Here is a 16,604-nt window from a genome sequence, read left to right on the forward strand (position 1 = left end):
TCTTTCTCTCTCTCCGCCTCTCTGCTCTTTTCTCTCGTCCCTCGCTCCATCTCACCGGCTGAATTAAATCTGCTTTTGTTTGGGGTTTTTTTTGGCACGAAAGTTCCACGCCAACACCTGCCAAAAGCGTCATCATCATCTTCTTCTTCTCCTCCTCCGTGTCTCAGGGTCCAACTCGTGGCAGGTGCTGTCGGCCGACGGCGCCGTGGTCCAGGGCGGCTACGGCCACAGCAGCGTGTACGACGAGGCCAGCGGCTGCGTGTTCCTCCACGGGGGGTACAAGGCGCTCAGCAACAACAAATACGGCCTGGTGGACCACATGTACCGCTACCACGTCCACACCAAGACATGGTGAGAGCGCTGGATGCTCCCGCCTGGCGACACCCGGCCAAAAAAAACTGCACCGACACAAACGCATATCGGCCACCTGCATCGTCTTCTCCAGGGTTGCAGAGAACCCAAATCCCACGATGCACCGGGGTCATAGGCAGGGTTGCATTCTGGGAAGGTCTTCGCAGTGCAGATACACAGTTTAGACAAACACACGCACACTTTTACGTTAGTTATACTTGGCTTGTGTGAGACTACGAGTATATTCGCTCTTGAAACTTGACGATGTAAGTTTGTGGGAGTAATTCAGACAAACCTGCAATGATAATAATGGATATAATGCTAGTGAAGTGTTTTTTAATATTGTTATGAATCGCAACCTTGCAAAGATGGAAGAAATCTGTGAGAAAAGGAGCTCAGGGTGGGAATAGACGCACCCGACAGGTGGCCTGACCTCAGGTGACCCCCCTCCGGCAGATGGATGGATGAAAGAGGACGCTCAGCCCACTTTCCCCCCCCTCCCTAGCTCTCACTTTCCACGTGGAATTTGTCTCCGGAGTCGGGTGTCGCCGGAGCCTGCGGACGCTTCAAATTCCCAGACCCAAACATTTTTTTCGTGGTATTCCAGTCACTCCGTACAGCCGTTTGTCGTCGATTAATTGAGTCGTCTCGGGATAATCTGGGACGGGATTGCTTGAGTCAAAACATCCAAAGTAGCTATGAAAACCCTTCACAGTGTTGCCGCAAAAGAGCAAAAGTACGGCGCTCATACCTCCAAAGTCTCGCTGTACCGCTTATAGATGAGGTTGTGATTCTTTGGAAAGTGAAAGGCGTGCACTGAAGCAGTTTTTACTTTTTTTTCTCGGCTCAAAGCCCCCTGAATAACGTGCCGGTCCCATCTTTTGACAAACGATGAGCTTTTTTTTTTCTTCCATTTTTTATTTTCCCGACTCTGTTGTGTGTTCGGCGGTGAAATGGGATCCCAGCGGTGTTCCCTTTCAGGAACCGTCAAGATATCAAAAGTCTCTCTGGCGGAAAAGTCAGAGCCGCTGCAGTAATTGAAGAAGCCGCAGAAAAAGCCTCCGCAGTTGGTCTCCGGTACGCGACCTTTGACCTCAGAGACGGACGAGGTCACAGCAGTCTGCGGGTCGCACGCAGCAGCCGGAGACCTCCCACAATGTGTGTGTGTGTGTGTGTGTGTGTGTGTGTGTGTGTGTGTGTGTGTGTGTGTGTGTGTGTGTGTGTGTGTGTGTGTGTGTGCGCATGAAAGAACAGTTGGTATGAAGGACAGTCACCACAGGCCGGGTCACACATGCAGACACACACAACTGACAACTTAACACTTGACAAATGTCTCACTCTGCTGATTTGCACTATTTTCTCTGTGTGTGTGTTTGTCTCTACCTGTGTGTGTGTGTGTGCGCGTGCAGGCTGATCCTCCAGGAGAGCGGTGTGGCGCGGTACCTCCACTCCGCGGTGCTCCTGAGCGGCACGGTGCTGGTGTTCGGGGGGAACACGCACAACGACACGTCGCTCAGCAACGGCGCCAAGTGCTTCTCCGCGGACTTCCTGGCGTACGACGTCGGTAAGAACGAGCGCTCGATGATGACGCGCGTGCACGGCGGCGGGCGCTACAGGGAACGTGTTGACTTTATTTATTTGATGTGGACGTCACAACGGCATCAGAATTCCTGCAGTGCAATCGTGTCTTCTGCCTTCAGCTGCACAGGAACGGGTTCAAAGAGATGAACAAATCTGTAAAACGCCTCAACATGGACTCACATGAAAGCCTGTAACATGGACACTGAATGCTTTATGCAAACAAAACTGCTCGAGAAGACGTAAAATAGGTTCAATTTAATTTCTGTCATCTCAAAAGCTTTGCTCAGGTTCATTTTTAATTGTGTAGAAGATACATATGATGAAAATTCAAACACGTTTCTTTACTTTTTAGTTTTTACACACTGTTTTAAGCATTCATAACATCTAATAATGACTAATACTTGCCAGATTTTGAAAGTTAAATTTCTTCTTAAAAAAAAGAGCAAAATAATTTTGCCGAAATTACTTTTTTTTTAGCATATTTATTGATAAATAACACAAAAAGTACCAGGCGGACTGTCACCATTACAGTAGTAAAAGAGTTCAAATCAATTAATGGTGTGTACGGGAGACGTGGTCATTTGATTATGAAGTGTTGTATATTTATAGAAACTGTTGCAGAAACCAAGCAGCTTATGAACCTCCAAGTAAAAAAACTAAAGAAGTTAGAGTTGGGCAATACAGAAAATATAGTAACATCCCAATTCGACCTCTATATCTAGTGCAATATTATGATATATTGATATAATATTGATGTATTATCCAGACCCTATTCTGCATGTGGAAGGATGACGCTCTCAGAAAACAGATTTCATTTGCTCCTCTTCGTCATTCACGGTGCTTTCTTACTCACAGTTTGTGGAACTGTAACTGCGTGAATCAGAACTTTGCAGCAGCATCGTCTGAATGATGGAGAGAGGGAGGGAGAAAGAGAAAGAGAGGGAGAGAGGGAGGTGTAGCAGGAGATCCGGAGGCTGCAGCATAGGTAGAGCGTTGGGATGATTAAGGATCCCATTACAGGCTACCCAGTTGCACCACAGAGCAGATGGCACGAGGAGGTTCATGCCCCTCCACGGAGACAGAGACATGGAGGGATGACAGGAGGGAAGGGGAAAGAGGGATGACACCAACGCTTCCAAAAGGGAGGGAAACAACAGGAAGCGTGGGGATTAACAAGCAGGAAGACAAGAGGAGGGAGGAGAGAGAGGTGGAACGCCAGAGAAGATATTGGTGGGATGAGGCCGCCAACGTGAAAAAGCAATAAGAAGAAATATGAGAGCAGAGCAGCGAGGAAAGAGAGCGGGAGAGAAATAAAGAGTAAATGAAGGAGAGATTTAGGGGGAGAACACAAAGGGCCGCTTATGAATGACCTGAAAACAATAAAGGCATGACGGGATGGAGCAGGTGAAATACAAGAAGAAATCAAGACGAAACGAGGAGTTTTGTTTACAGAGCTGCTTAAGGAAGGAAGGAGTGTTGACAACTGTCCTTATTTCCGTGTGTGTGTGTCTGTGTGTGTGTGTGTGCTCTGCGCAAACACACCCCTGACTATAAATATCATCAATTATTTATTAGCGCTCAAATCTGCGGATCTGCACAACTTTATCGTCCACTGCTTTACTTCACTGTGGAGACGCCGAGAGATGGAGGGAGGGAGGGAGGAGAGGTAGTGAAGAGAGAGGGAGAGAGAGAAGTGAAGGTAAAGAGGGAGGGAGGGTGATGGAGGGAGGAAGGCAGATGGAGACAGGTAGAGGGAGAGAAAGATGCAGGAAGACAGACAGACAGACAGGGAGAAAGGGAGAGAGCGAAAAGAGAGAGGAAGGAAGGAAAAGAGGGAGGGAGGGAGGGAGGAAGGAAAAGAAAGAGGGGGAGGGATGAAGGACGGAAGGGTAAGTCGTAGATAGAGAGATCAAAGACGGAAGAGAGAGAGAGTGATAAAGGAAGGAAGAGAGGGAGGGATCAAGGAAGGGAGACAAATACAACATTGCTGATATCATCTTTTCTCTTTCTTTGTTGCATTATTTAGTAAAAAAAGAGATAAATGATCTACTATTGCTTTCAGAAAGGGAAGAGGGGGGATCTGTTATTGTGTGCAGATTAATGTAGTTTGAATTAATTAAGTTTTTTTTTTGTTATAGAGCTATTTGTTGCTTTATAGACCCCCCCGACCCCTATGCACCCTCTCCAGTATCTTCTCAGCGTATCCCTCTCCAGGAAATCCACAGTTCCTTTCTCCTGTTATCTGGACTAGTTGGAGCAAATCAAGACGCCTCTACCATCTAACGCTCGTTCCTCTAAAACACAAGAACCAGATTTATTTCTTCAGCCGTTTGTCCCTCCTCTCCTCCTCCTCCTCTCCTCCTCCTCTCCTCCTCCTCTGCTTCGTGAGATCATGAATTAGCTCCACCTGTGGAAGTCACTTCTGTCTCTCCGTCCCTCGCTCTCCGTCTCCGTCGGTTCCTCCGTTTCCTCCGTCGCGGAGCTTTTTTTTTCCCGGCGCTAATTTGTTTTTGTTTTGCTGCGCTAACCTTGGAGGGGCGGCGGCGGCGGCGGCGCTGCGTTATTAGCGACTCCCGCTCTTCCGCTGCCACGCATTAGAGTCGGGTCGACACGGAAGGCACTTTTCATTTGGATTTAATTCTCCCTATCGCCCCTCAAGCTCTCCCGTCCTCCCCTCACCCTGCCACCCTCGCTCGTCTAATTAGATTTGGGGGGAGGAGGAAGGGGAGGGAAGGGTGAACTCTGATTAAAAACACGTTCTTCTCCAACTTGACACACCACGGGCGCACGCCCACACACTGTCTGCTGCACGCAATCGCACACCTGACACACACACATATACACACACACACACACACACACACACACATACTCTCACACACACACACATACTGTCACACACACATGGCACAGCCCGCTGAAAAGCCCAGAGCTGGGAGTTTGTTTGGAAGATGTTGGGAGCCGTGATTATAAAGGATGAGTGGCTGCCGTTCAAGCCGCCTCCGCCTCCTCCTTCTCCTCCTCCTCTTCCTCTTGCTCCTCCTCCTCTTCCTCCTCCTCTTCCTCCTCTAGTGCCGATCAGATCAAACTGTCAATCAGCACCTGCCCGGCTGCCCGCTTCGATCGGTTCTCAGGCGTTCTCTCTCTCTGTGCCACCATGCATTATTAACACAGATTTTCTCATATCCTGAGAGGAAATTACAGTTTGTGTGTGTGTGTGTGTGTGTGTTGTGGCTGATAGGTATCTGTTGAGTCCCATGGTTCTTTCGTTGAACAATTTGGCAGTTTGAATCTGGGTCCGTGCGCAGCCAGAGGGTGATATCCCAAAAAATCACTGAAGCGGTCTTTTTTTTAATTTAGAGCCGTGGCTGGAAAGCAGGTGTGTGTTTTTTGTGTGTGTATGTTTTTTTTTTACTCCACCACCGCAACACGGCTCTCGATTCACTCGGACAAACCAGAAGCCGCGGGTTCCTTTCTTACCTTATTAACAAACGGTAACGTGCGACATTAAACGCTGCACAGTCACAGCAACAAACACAAATCCCCCTGGCGAAAAACAATATGGCCGACATATCTCTACATATCTCTTGTTGGCGTATTGTTCTTCATAAGAAGCATCAAAGCCTTCTGGCTCCGACTGCGACGTCGTCCTCCTCGCTGCTCTCAGAAATACTTCCTTAGTGTTGAACTTCCTCGTCGTCACGATGTCAATTCTCTCCGACTGGCCAACTGCAGCTTGTTTATATGCTCAGGTGTGTGTCTGTTGAGTGTTCCTTGGTTAGTTTATTTTTAAAAAATGTTGACGGACACACGGTGCAGGGCGAAGGCTTACCGGAAGCAGGAAGTCGAACTACATTTTTTGCGATGTATTATTTCCTTGTTTTGCGTTCCTTTTTCTGATGTTGGCGAATGTATTCTGGCAAAGGCCATTAGTGATGAACATTAAACAAACGCAGAATGAAAAAGACAGAAATGTAACATTCACTGTTGAAAATCACTGAAAATGATTCGCCTCTACTTCTCACAACACGTTGAGGGAAGCAAAATATTAGCTGTTACAGGATGGTCTGTCGTAAAATAGTCCGGGGGGGTTTCGACATGCCGACTATTTTTAAAAAAAGACGGTGTCAAGTGCCAGGAGACATTATTCGCTGTCACACAGCAGCACACCTAAGCACAGGTGAGAATTGGATTCAGGGCCTCGCACGTTATATAAGCTGACAAAACATCAGCGTTAGCGCAAGATCTAGAAATAGAGTCCTCGAGGGGAATCGCAGATTTGAATCTTCAGACCGACTTGAAAAAGTAAATTCCGTTTAACTCGGATCTCGCCTCAAACTTTATTTCTGATGGCGGCTTTCATTCAACACAAAGAGCTTTGTGAAGCTTCGGCGCAGCTAGCGGCCTGTTAGCCTAGCACAAAAAGTGTCAAGACATCGAGCTTTCTTTTCCTGTTTTGCGCCATAATATGAAAAGTATCTCAAATTTAGGAAGAGATCTTTTAGTTATCTGAGCAAAGCAGAAAAATAATCTGCACTGAGGGAACTAATGCTTCAGTTCAGCTTGACTGCACTATGAAGGTCTATGAAGGAATATAAAGGTCCATGAAGGTCCATGATTGTCTATGATGGTTTGTGAAGGTCCATGAAGATCCATGAAGGTTCATTAGGGACTGTGAAGGTCCATGAAGGACTATAAAGGTCCATGAAGGTCCATGAAGGTTCATGAAGGACTATGAAGGTTCATGAAGGTCCATGATGGTTCATGAAGGTCCATGAAGGTCCATGAAGGTCCATGAAGGTCCATAAAGGTTCATAGAGGTCTATAAACCACTGTAGTTGACATGTCGGTTTGACTGACCGTTAACCCCTGCGAGTGATGTCGCAGCCCCCCCCCCTCCCACCCTCCTGCCATTTCCCGCTCTCACTGTGTCCTCTGCCGCATCCCCCGCTCTTAAAACAAGCGCTCCCAATTAGCACGCCGCTGAACGAGGTCATTAGCCACCTGGCGGCCCGCGAGTCCCCGACTCCACCGGCTCTCCGTTTTGTCTCTACACTCGGACGGCTAAACGGCACATTTACACTTCCGCGCCGCAGACACGCGGTCGTTTTCATATGTAATGGGAGCACGTCGGGGTCTTTAAAACATCAGAGTGTTGTAAAAAGCCCAACAGTAAAACACACAGAGCTTCAATTACAACTCGAGAGAGAGAGCGGTACTTTACGATGATATCTGGCGGTATGAAGTGTTTTATGAAGACATCTATCTCCCCTTATCTCCTCCACGTCTCCATAATGTAACGTCAAAAGGTTAAGTTAAAGAGTGCTCGTTCCTTGGGATGGAATTAAGGAAAAGGAGGTTGAATTGCGGGTCACCCCTCCTAAAAAAATTCGATACGGCACAGTATCGCGATATTTTTTGCGTGGCGATATTGTATCCATACACGGAAGCCGAGTATCGATCTTTTATCTAATCAATTCTAAACTTTTTAGTCTTTTTGGAATAATAAAATCTGTTTATTTTTTGTCGACTTAGTTTTCCTTTGAGGACAATTTGCCGTTGAAAAAAAAAGGGTAATAAATCGCAATAGTCAACGTATCGCAGTATCGCGATAATATCGTATCGTGACTGAAGTATCGTGACAATATCGTTATTTTCTTATATTGGAACACCTCTAAGTGCGTTATCTCTCACTGAATACACCGATGGTCGATTTGAAGCATTTTTGCACACCACTCTGTTTCTTCAGTGACTCTGGACCCGCAGCACTTTCTCATTTAATACACACAAGATGTTGTGCTCTGACTCACATGTTCGTGTGTGTGTGTGTGTGTGTGTGCGCGCTCCTTTCTCTCTTCAGCTTGCGATGAGTGGAGCGTCCTCCCCAGACCGGGTCTGCACCGGGACGCCAACCGATTTGGGCACTCCGCCGTCGTGAGCAACGGGTGAGCTCCTGCCATCCACACTCGTTCATCACGAACCAAACTCCATGTGGAAAACACTTTAACCCGTCAATTTTGTTTGATCGTAACTATGAACATCCAGCATGATATGAGCCAGATTCCCCAAAAATGCCTCCTGGAGCGTCAATAAGACACTTTTTTGGAAAGATTAGGACCTAAAGAATCAGAATCTGCAAGAAAAATCACAATAAAACAAAGTCTTGTCCTGTTAGGAAAGAGGTTCATTCAAAAAACTGTGTTCGGTTTAAAAATGAAAAATATTACGTATTTTATGACAAAAGATTGTCTGAATGGGGCATGGGACTTAAAATAGAAGCGGGAAGATTTTACAAAAGGTTAAAAAAAACATAATATTGCCCATCAGAATTTGCTCGAGATTTTTCTCCTCGCTACTTGCTAACGCTGATGTTTAGATCTTGGTAAAAATCTGGTAAATAATCAACTAAACCTCTCAATCATCCATATGCAAATATATTTATATACTCGCGCTGCAATATTCCTGCACAGTTTTACATTTCCTTGAAGCCTTCCTGCAGTGTCCTCCACGTTTTGGAAAGCGCCGAGACTCTCGGTCGACTTTGTTCCTCTGCCTTTCCCCTTTTCTTTGTCAGATTCTGGTTTTGTTGTGTCAATTCTTTATGGATGGATCTCCTTATCTCGATGCTAAATATAGTTTTTAGTTTACACTTCTCCCTCTGCTGACTTCTCTGAAGCTCTCTGTTCTGAAACCCCCCGCCGCACCCTCTCTATGTGGCTGTTCCTCTCGCCTTACACTCAGAAACCTTCCTTTATACTATCTATGGATACATACAGTGCACACTCTTTATTTCATTTCAGTACCTCCAGAACTTTATGTGTGCCTTTCCCATTTTTTCAGTCAATCTTTTGTGTTTTGCTGGCTTCATTGGCACAAAAGTCGGCCAGTCCAATTCTTCCATCTTGGTGCTGTGGTTCTAATCGAAGCCGTTACTGAAACCTGCTACTTACAAGGAAAAAAATCTCTTTTAAAAGATATTTTGATGGTAACGATGAACATCCAGCATGATATGAGCCAGATTCCCCCAAAAAGCCTCCTGGAACGGTCAATAAGACACCTTTTTGGAAAGAGTAGGACCTAAAGAATCAGAATCTGCAACAAAATTTACAATAAAACAAAGTCTTGGTCTGTTAGGAAGGAGTTTCAGTCAAAAAAACTGTTTCGTTCGATTCAAAAATTGGAAAAATATTACGTATTTTATGCCAAAAGATTGTCTGAATGGGGCATGCTGGGTCTTAAAGTGGGTGGATGGGAGGATTTTCATGCACGGTTTCCAAGAGGTTAACCTCCAAATGTATCTAACCAAACATTTCAGGAGTTTTCTCAGAGCTTCTCCCAATGCACCTTCTTCTTTTTTTGGGAGATTTGAACATTGATTCAAAACTTTTCGTTCAGCATTTCTCTTCAAAGACTTCCATCTCGATGCGGAGTGATTTATCCCTGAACTCAGAAATAACGGCCTGACCCTTTAACACCATTTACCCGACAGAAAGTCAGCTTTGAACTTCCAAAAGCCGTCTTCAAACTGAAGCGTCTCTCCCAGCTTTATCTTTGAAAGCTTCTCCTGCTGCTGTCCCAACATTTCTTACCGTCTCGCTGTAACCTTTTTGCGCAGGTTTTTTCTCCCCGTTGCCCCTCGCGATTCTGCGTTAACCCTCGCCTCGTCTCGTCTCCAGCTCCATGTTCATCTTCGGAGGTTTCTCGGGCCTCCTCCTGAACGACGTGCTGGCCTACACCCCTCCGTCCTGCCCGGCCTTTTCCGACCCGGCTCTGTGCGCCGCCGCCGGGCCGGGCCTTCGCTGCCAATGGGCGAAAAGCAGATGTGTCCCCTGGGAGCCCAAACCACCCGACCACAGGTTTCCTGCACCGTTCTGCCCCCCGCGACCTGGTAGGTAACCCCCGTCTGCTCAGCTTTACTGTTCCCATCTTTCTGTCCTTTACCCTAAATAGTTTCTCTGTCACGTCAACATCATTTTCCCTTAAATACACAGCGCAATCCTGCCTAAGTGTCGCTCCCAAAAGACCAATTATTTCATGGGAATAATAACTATTCCGAAAGGATTCAGTGTCTGAAGTTAGTCTGCGTACCGTAAAATTGGGAACAGAAGGCCAATGCTGCTACAATTACCTGATTTTGAAGTAATTAGGTTGAGTCTGAACCCTCGTCCATCTCTCTTAGTCCAAAAGCGATCATGCTAATGGTTGAACTGTCACTTTTAAATGGAACAACATGGATCCATTGCTTTTAAATGATGTTTAAACCCGTTTACTACAAATCCCCCTATACTTTGCCATCACAGTCTGCATTTTGTGTGCGTTGTCACATGATCAAAATACGTAATAAATAATGAATCAATTGACAGCTAAACTGCCTTCCCGCACCAACAAATTGCACCCAGAATGCTTCATGCTCATCAATGGCTGACTGGAGCTGTAGAAAACAAACAAAAACAAGCACATGCATGGACCTTCACATGCATGATTCAACATGTCCCAGATCCGTGTCTCGCTGACGCTCTGCTTCATGCATATTCATCCTAAAAACAGGCGCGCCGCATGTATAAATGACCGAAGCGGCACGATAACGCCGCTCCCTTGTGCCTTCTGCTTTTCATCACAGCCAGAACATGATAATGATGTGCGAGTTTACGCTGCATGAGAGCAGCTACTTGCCTCCGACTTCCTGACATACACCAGAAAAAAAGATAATTTAAATTCTTATGTTCTGTAGATCTTCACGTCTATTAAAGTTGAGGTTAGCGAGGTCAGTGTAACGCAGCTATGCTGTGAAATGTCCAGTTCTCAAGGGAAGCTACAGTCACACGCCTGCACCTGGATTCTCCTCCTCTTAGGCAGGTTAGAGACAATTCAACGTCACGATGCTTGTGATATGTTAATGACGGAAAACCGTGTGTTAAAGAGCTGAACTTCCAGCTGTTCTTGGTGTTTTTTTGGACGGTCAACCTGCGACTGAACGACTCCCTGCCGATTTATGATCAGCGGTCGTCCATCAGCGCACAATCCCCAGCAGATTCATTTGTTTTTTCTTCTTCAAATACATCAAGGAGTTAGAAGTAAACTTTCTTCAAAGGTAGCGCAGATGCTTATGAAACATTTCTACTTGTCAAAGAGAGTTTGTCTCGTCGTCTCCAAACTGAAGCGTTGAACGTGGTCGAGCTGGAGGGATCTCACGTCACACGCTCATGTGCAGCGCTCACTAATCACTTCATGTCCTTACTTACTTACCGGTTCCACGTGTGTGTATGCCTGAAACTACTCCTGCACAACAACTGCACAACAACTACACAACAACACAGCAAATGATTAACTCAATCGGCTATTTTTATCTGTTTTACTATTATTATTTAATTGTATTCAAAGTTTATTGGCAGAGATTTTCAATTTATTTTACAAGGAGGTCCTTGAGCCAAGATGGCTGCCTCACTCCAGCACCACAATAAAAACACAAATAACGATACTTACAAAACAAAAAGGGAACAACAAAAAGTTGAAAACAACATAAAAACTTTCCCATAAAAGACCACAGACCAACAAAAGCGTTAACCTCTCATCAGCCAATAACAGCAATTTGTTCTTTTTTCCTCTTTTTGGTCCTCAAACACTTTAAATTCTCAATTTATTATTATTATAATTATTGTTATTATTATCAAGCTCAATGCTCAAATGATCCTCAACCCTGTGTTTCATCACTTGGGTGCTTTATAAAAATGTTAAAATGTCACATCAGGATGAAGAAGAACATTGATTGCAGCTACAGTGGAGAACAGAGAAATGGCTTCATGCGTGAATAAAAATTGTTTAAACGTGTGTGTGTGTGTGTGTGTGTCCTCCAGACAGCACGGACGAGCGGTGTTTCCGCTTCCCGGACTGCGCCAGCTGCACCGCCAACACGCGCGGCTGCCAGTGGTGCGAGGACAGGAAGTGCATTTCTGCGTCCAGCAACTGCACCGTGGTGAGTCCATCGGCGTGGCGGCGGCGTTCTGCAACGCGCCGGCCTTTAGTTAGTGCCCCCCCCTCCCCCTCGAGGCCGCGGCGTTCATTAGACCTCGCGACACCAGAGTGTTTGATGCGAGCAATAACATCCAGATGATTGTGGTCATCTAGAACCAAGCCACTAGAAGGATGACCTGAACGTTTTGTCCCAGAGGAAAAGGGGGTCAAAAGGTCAAAATGAGTCAAATACATTGATGCTATTTTATCCTCTGATTATGTTAATGAATCAAACAATAATATACACATTATAAGATGTGATTGAAGTAATATTTGAGTAAGATAACTTGTGTTTTTTGTCCTTTTTCTGTAGCTCATTTTGTGTTTTCTTTGTCTCTCTTTCTCTATTTTGACTCCCAACCTGCTTTCTCTGTCTTTCTCTGTATGTGTGTCTGCATGCTGCTTTCCTCTGCTCGGCTGTGTCTGTGTGTGTCTGCGTGTGTGTGTGTGTGTGTGTGTGTGTGTGTGTGTGTAGCTGACTCTGGAGCTGGCACAGCAGCATGGCGGCGCTATGTCTCTGTCTCGTCCGCCGACCATGTTGTCTGAACATCAGCTGAGCTTGTGGAAGCACGGAGCCAGACGGAGGGGACATGTGTGTATTATTTGACACTTTGACACTCGCCGTTAGGCTGCAGGGCGTCGGGTCGAGATCAGAGCCGTCCTTTAGGTTGAGTGGAAATTAGGCTCCCGACTCTAAATCACGACTTTACATTTAGCTCGTGTCCTTTTAAAACGACCTTTTCTCTGACAATGATTAAAAAACGGTGTTCAAGAAAGAGCACTTTGGGTTTCCCTCTAATGTAATTAAAAAGAACATAACAAGCGAAAATCATTTAACATCCTCGATCGCACTGTTATAAAAGACTTTTGTACTTTTATCGCAGGTTAAAACAAAGCAAAGAAAATGAAAAACTTAAATAAATTCCTGTTTTGAGTTGAGAAGAAACCAGCATGATATGATGCTCCCTAAACAATTCGTGTAAGAGAGTCGCACGCCGTTTCAATAAAAAGTCCATCTGAGTTCATATTGATTTCTCTTTTTCTTTTTGATTCCTTCACGCGTCAAACTTTGTCTTCATCTCCCGCTTCTGTTGCACATCGTGTCGGTTCCCATTCACGCTCATTGCATTTAAAGAGGACACCGATGATGATGATGATGATGAACCAGACTGACGTTGTTTCCTCTCTCTCTCCGTGTGTCTGAAGTCGGTGAGAGACACGGCCGCCTGTAGTCGCAGGGAGGAGCAGGAGTGCTTCAGACTGGCCAACTGCAGGAGCTGCTCCCTCAACGCCAACTGCCAGTGGGAGCTGCAGCAGCAGGAGTGTCAAGCACTTCCTGGTGAGGACACACACACACACACACACACACACACACACACACAGAGCGTGAACATGCATGCAGCGTTCGCCGTCATAATTGCACGTGCAGCCCTTGCACGAGATGATCTTTTTTCTTCTTTCGGTCATAATTATGACCGAAATTAATTATGTTTTTTAAAAAAAAAATAATAATAATATTTTTTGGTTAAAAAAAAGTCAGAATTATGACACAAAAAAAAAAAACTTTTTTTTTTACTTTGATTTTTTTTGTCATAATTATGACCAAAAAAAACATAATTTAAGGATTTTAAAAATAAAGAAAGCTTAAAAAAGAAGTTACAATTCTGACTTTTTTTTTTTACTTTTATTTTTTTGTCATAACTTTTTTTTGTCATAAAAAAAGTTATAATTTTGACTTTTTTAAAAAACTTTTTTGTTGTTGTCATTATGACAAAAATGGGCTTCCCTGTCAAAAAGATGCTTAATGGGATTGTAGAAATCCCATGATGACGTCATCACTGTATTACATCATCGAATGAGTTCAGATTAAAACCCGAGTCTCCCTTCCCGGCTTTTTGACCCTGATGGCCTCCTCACAGAGGGCAGCGTCCTCTTGCTGCTCTGCAGATTTAATTATACATCTTCAGTATTTTAGGCTGCCGCATTCTTGTGTTTGTGTTCAGCTGGCGTGCACACAAACGCACACACTGCTACGCGCTGCACATCTCTGCGTCGCTTTACAGCCCTTATTTTAGTTCATTATCCACTCGTCGGGAACATCACGTTGCATCGAAACAAATGGCGAACCAGCTTTAAGTTTGACATCCACGATGTTGCTGTTTAGTGCTATAATGCGGTATAATCTGCTGCATTTGGACATCTATACTCTGACTTTCCCCATTATATCCCCCCTCTGGCACGCCACAAAGTGGTCTATTTTCTGCTGGTTTAGCTCCTTCTTGGCCGTATATTGTCCTTTGCGATGCATCTTGTTTACTTATTGTTCAGTATTGTGAAGCCAGAGCAGCTCCAGCTGCAGCTACTGAGCGTCAGACCACATTTGCATAATAAACGTGCTAATTCATCTCACGTTGCACTATTAAGTCTTTGACTGTTTGTGTTGTGTGGATCGGGCTCGGCGTGATGACGGGCGAACCGTCCAGTCTTTGTTTGTGTGAACAGGAAGTAACGACCTTTTTAAAGGGTCATCGCTACATCTTTGTGTGTGCGTTTGTGTGTGTTTCTGAGACCATTAGTGTGACAAGGCTAAAAACAAAAGCTTCTGTATCTGTCATGATTTTCTCGGAGGATAGGTTCGCAGTAATCGTGTGGCTGAAATGAGCCGCGCAGTAATGGAAAGTAGCTCCACCACCGTGGCAGCTGTGGCCTTTTCTTTTTCTCGACACTGTGTTGTGATTAATTATGCTAAATGGCCCGACATGTTTATCTCTGCTTTTACACAAAGACCGCGTAACCTAATCTATTTACGTTGCTACTCCTCCTCTTGTAGCCCGTCATTTGTCTCCTGTTCTCTTTTTGTGTTTTGGTAGATTATCGCCCGGTGCTATTGCTTTTTTTGGGGGGGGAAAGAAAGAAAGACAGCAGGTATTTTTCCTTTTTCTGTAGCATGAAAAGGTTGCTGATGGAAGCCATTGTGGACCTGTGATTGTAATCAGTCTCGGAGTCCACAGTAAACAGCCACGCTCGGTGGAGCCTTTCATCCCGGCTAATTGAACGGCCTCAAACTCCCACAAGACGCTCCCAAGTGACCGCGATGAGAACAACCAGTTCATATATGCTGTTTATTTATATACGAGTTGACTTTCTCAACTTGTGTTAAGACTCCTCAATCGCCACAGATCTTCACTTTTCTTCACCCCATGCGGGACATAGGCCGACATCTACAGCAACACAAGTCAACAATGACGTCAGTCTACAAAATCAATCCATTGTGTTATTTATGAATCACATTTTAGCAAAAGTATTCCTCTAAAAGCGATTCAATTGACTGTCGATTTCGGCAGCGAAGTTCACTTTCCAGGACATCACGTCGACCACAACCCGTTGAGTCGTCGTAGGAACCCCAAATGAATTCCAATACTTGGGTTTATTGTGTGTATTTGTTCAGCAAAGTCTTGGGGAAAAAATGTATATCAGCAAAAAAATCACTTTTAAAAGATATTTAGATTGTGACTATGAACATCCAGCATGATATGAGCCAGATTCCCCAAAAAAGCCTCCTAGAGCGTCAATAAGACACCTTTTTTTAAAGATTAGGACCTAAAGAATCAGAATCTGCAACAAAAATCACAATAAAACAAAGTCTTGGCCTGTTAGGAATGAGTTTCAGTCAAAAAACTGTGTCGTTCGGTTCAAAAATGGAAAAATATTACGTATTTTATGCCAAAATGGGGCATGCTGGGACTTACAATGGGAGCAGGAGGATTTTCGAAAGGTTAAATTCCAGTTACGTTCCTCTCTTGTCCACCAGTCGCCCACAGAGAGTTTTCCCACCGTTTGTTAGCATTGCTTAATGGTACGAGCTAAAGCCAAATATATTAGAAAGCTAACACTCGGCCTCTTAGCATAATCAAATGCTAGACATGAGTCAGAAAAATGTATGCATGTTAGCATACTCAGCACTACAAGCTAATGGTAAACATTAGCATGATTGTGTGCTAATTATAGGCCCATTAACTTGCCAATGTTTAGCTCTTCATATAGCCCAACACAACATTAGGAATGTAGCATACCAATGTTGACTGTACTTGTGTTCAATGCTACTTGTAGCACATAGAACATTGTTTATCCCCAAATAAATATAACATCTGGGGACGTTGTCTCTTTGTACGCCGACAACTATGTTTTCCCGCGTTTCATGAACATCGAAGGAAAACTCAGTTTACGAGGAGGCTGTAGACGTCCACTGTAGTTTTCTAAGTATTAATGTATGTATGTGTGTGTGTGTGTGTGTGTGTGTGTGTGTGTGTGTGTGTGTGTGTGTGTGTGTGTGTGTGTGTGTGTGTGTGCGCGCAGGCCAGCTGTGCGGGGAGGGCTGGCACCACGTCGGGGAGGCCTGCCTGAGGATCAACTCCAGCAGCGAGAGCTACGACAACGCCCAGCACTACTGCAAGAACCTGGGAGGAAACATCGCCTCTTTGCTCACAGACAAGCAAGTCAATTTTGTTCTGGAGGAGCTGCAGAAACACCACCTGCAAGACAAGGTGGGTGGAGGGAAAAAAACTACATAAAAACATAAATACGCTTAGAAAAAGAGATCCGACTGGACTCCTGCTCGCTAACGGTGTTTGTGAAAGTTCATGTATAGCCTTTTATTTTCC

General features: G+C 44.9%; 1 protein-coding gene across 7 annotated transcripts in view; it reads left to right on the plus strand.

Moving 5' to 3' along the window:
• Positions 1 to 16,604, plus strand: part of atrnl1a (attractin-like 1a) — a 197,887-nt gene that overhangs the window by 41,437 nt on the left and 139,846 nt on the right. For 6 of the 7 annotated variants that reach the window (XM_068567293.1, XM_068567295.1, XM_068567294.1 and 3 more), the window contains 8 exons: positions 168 to 351; positions 1,761 to 1,915; positions 7,793 to 7,877; positions 9,609 to 9,820; positions 11,787 to 11,905; positions 12,419 to 12,535; positions 13,150 to 13,282; positions 16,300 to 16,487. In XM_068567293.1, coding sequence (XP_068423394.1) covers positions 168 to 351; positions 1,761 to 1,915; positions 7,793 to 7,877; positions 9,609 to 9,820; positions 11,787 to 11,905; positions 12,419 to 12,535; positions 13,150 to 13,282; positions 16,300 to 16,487 — 1,193 coding nt within the window. The remainder of the gene's footprint in view (positions 1 to 167; positions 352 to 1,760; positions 1,916 to 7,792; positions 7,878 to 9,608; positions 9,821 to 11,786; positions 11,906 to 12,418; positions 12,536 to 13,149; positions 13,283 to 16,299; positions 16,488 to 16,604) is intronic. The other variant, XM_068567297.1, reaches the window with a different exon arrangement.

This window comes from Clinocottus analis, unplaced genomic scaffold (assembly GCF_023055335.1).
Source record: "Clinocottus analis isolate CAN_PGR_092001 unplaced genomic scaffold, fCliAna1.0.p SCAF_8, whole genome shotgun sequence".
Taxonomy (NCBI): Eukaryota; Metazoa; Chordata; class Actinopteri; order Perciformes; family Cottidae; genus Clinocottus; species Clinocottus analis.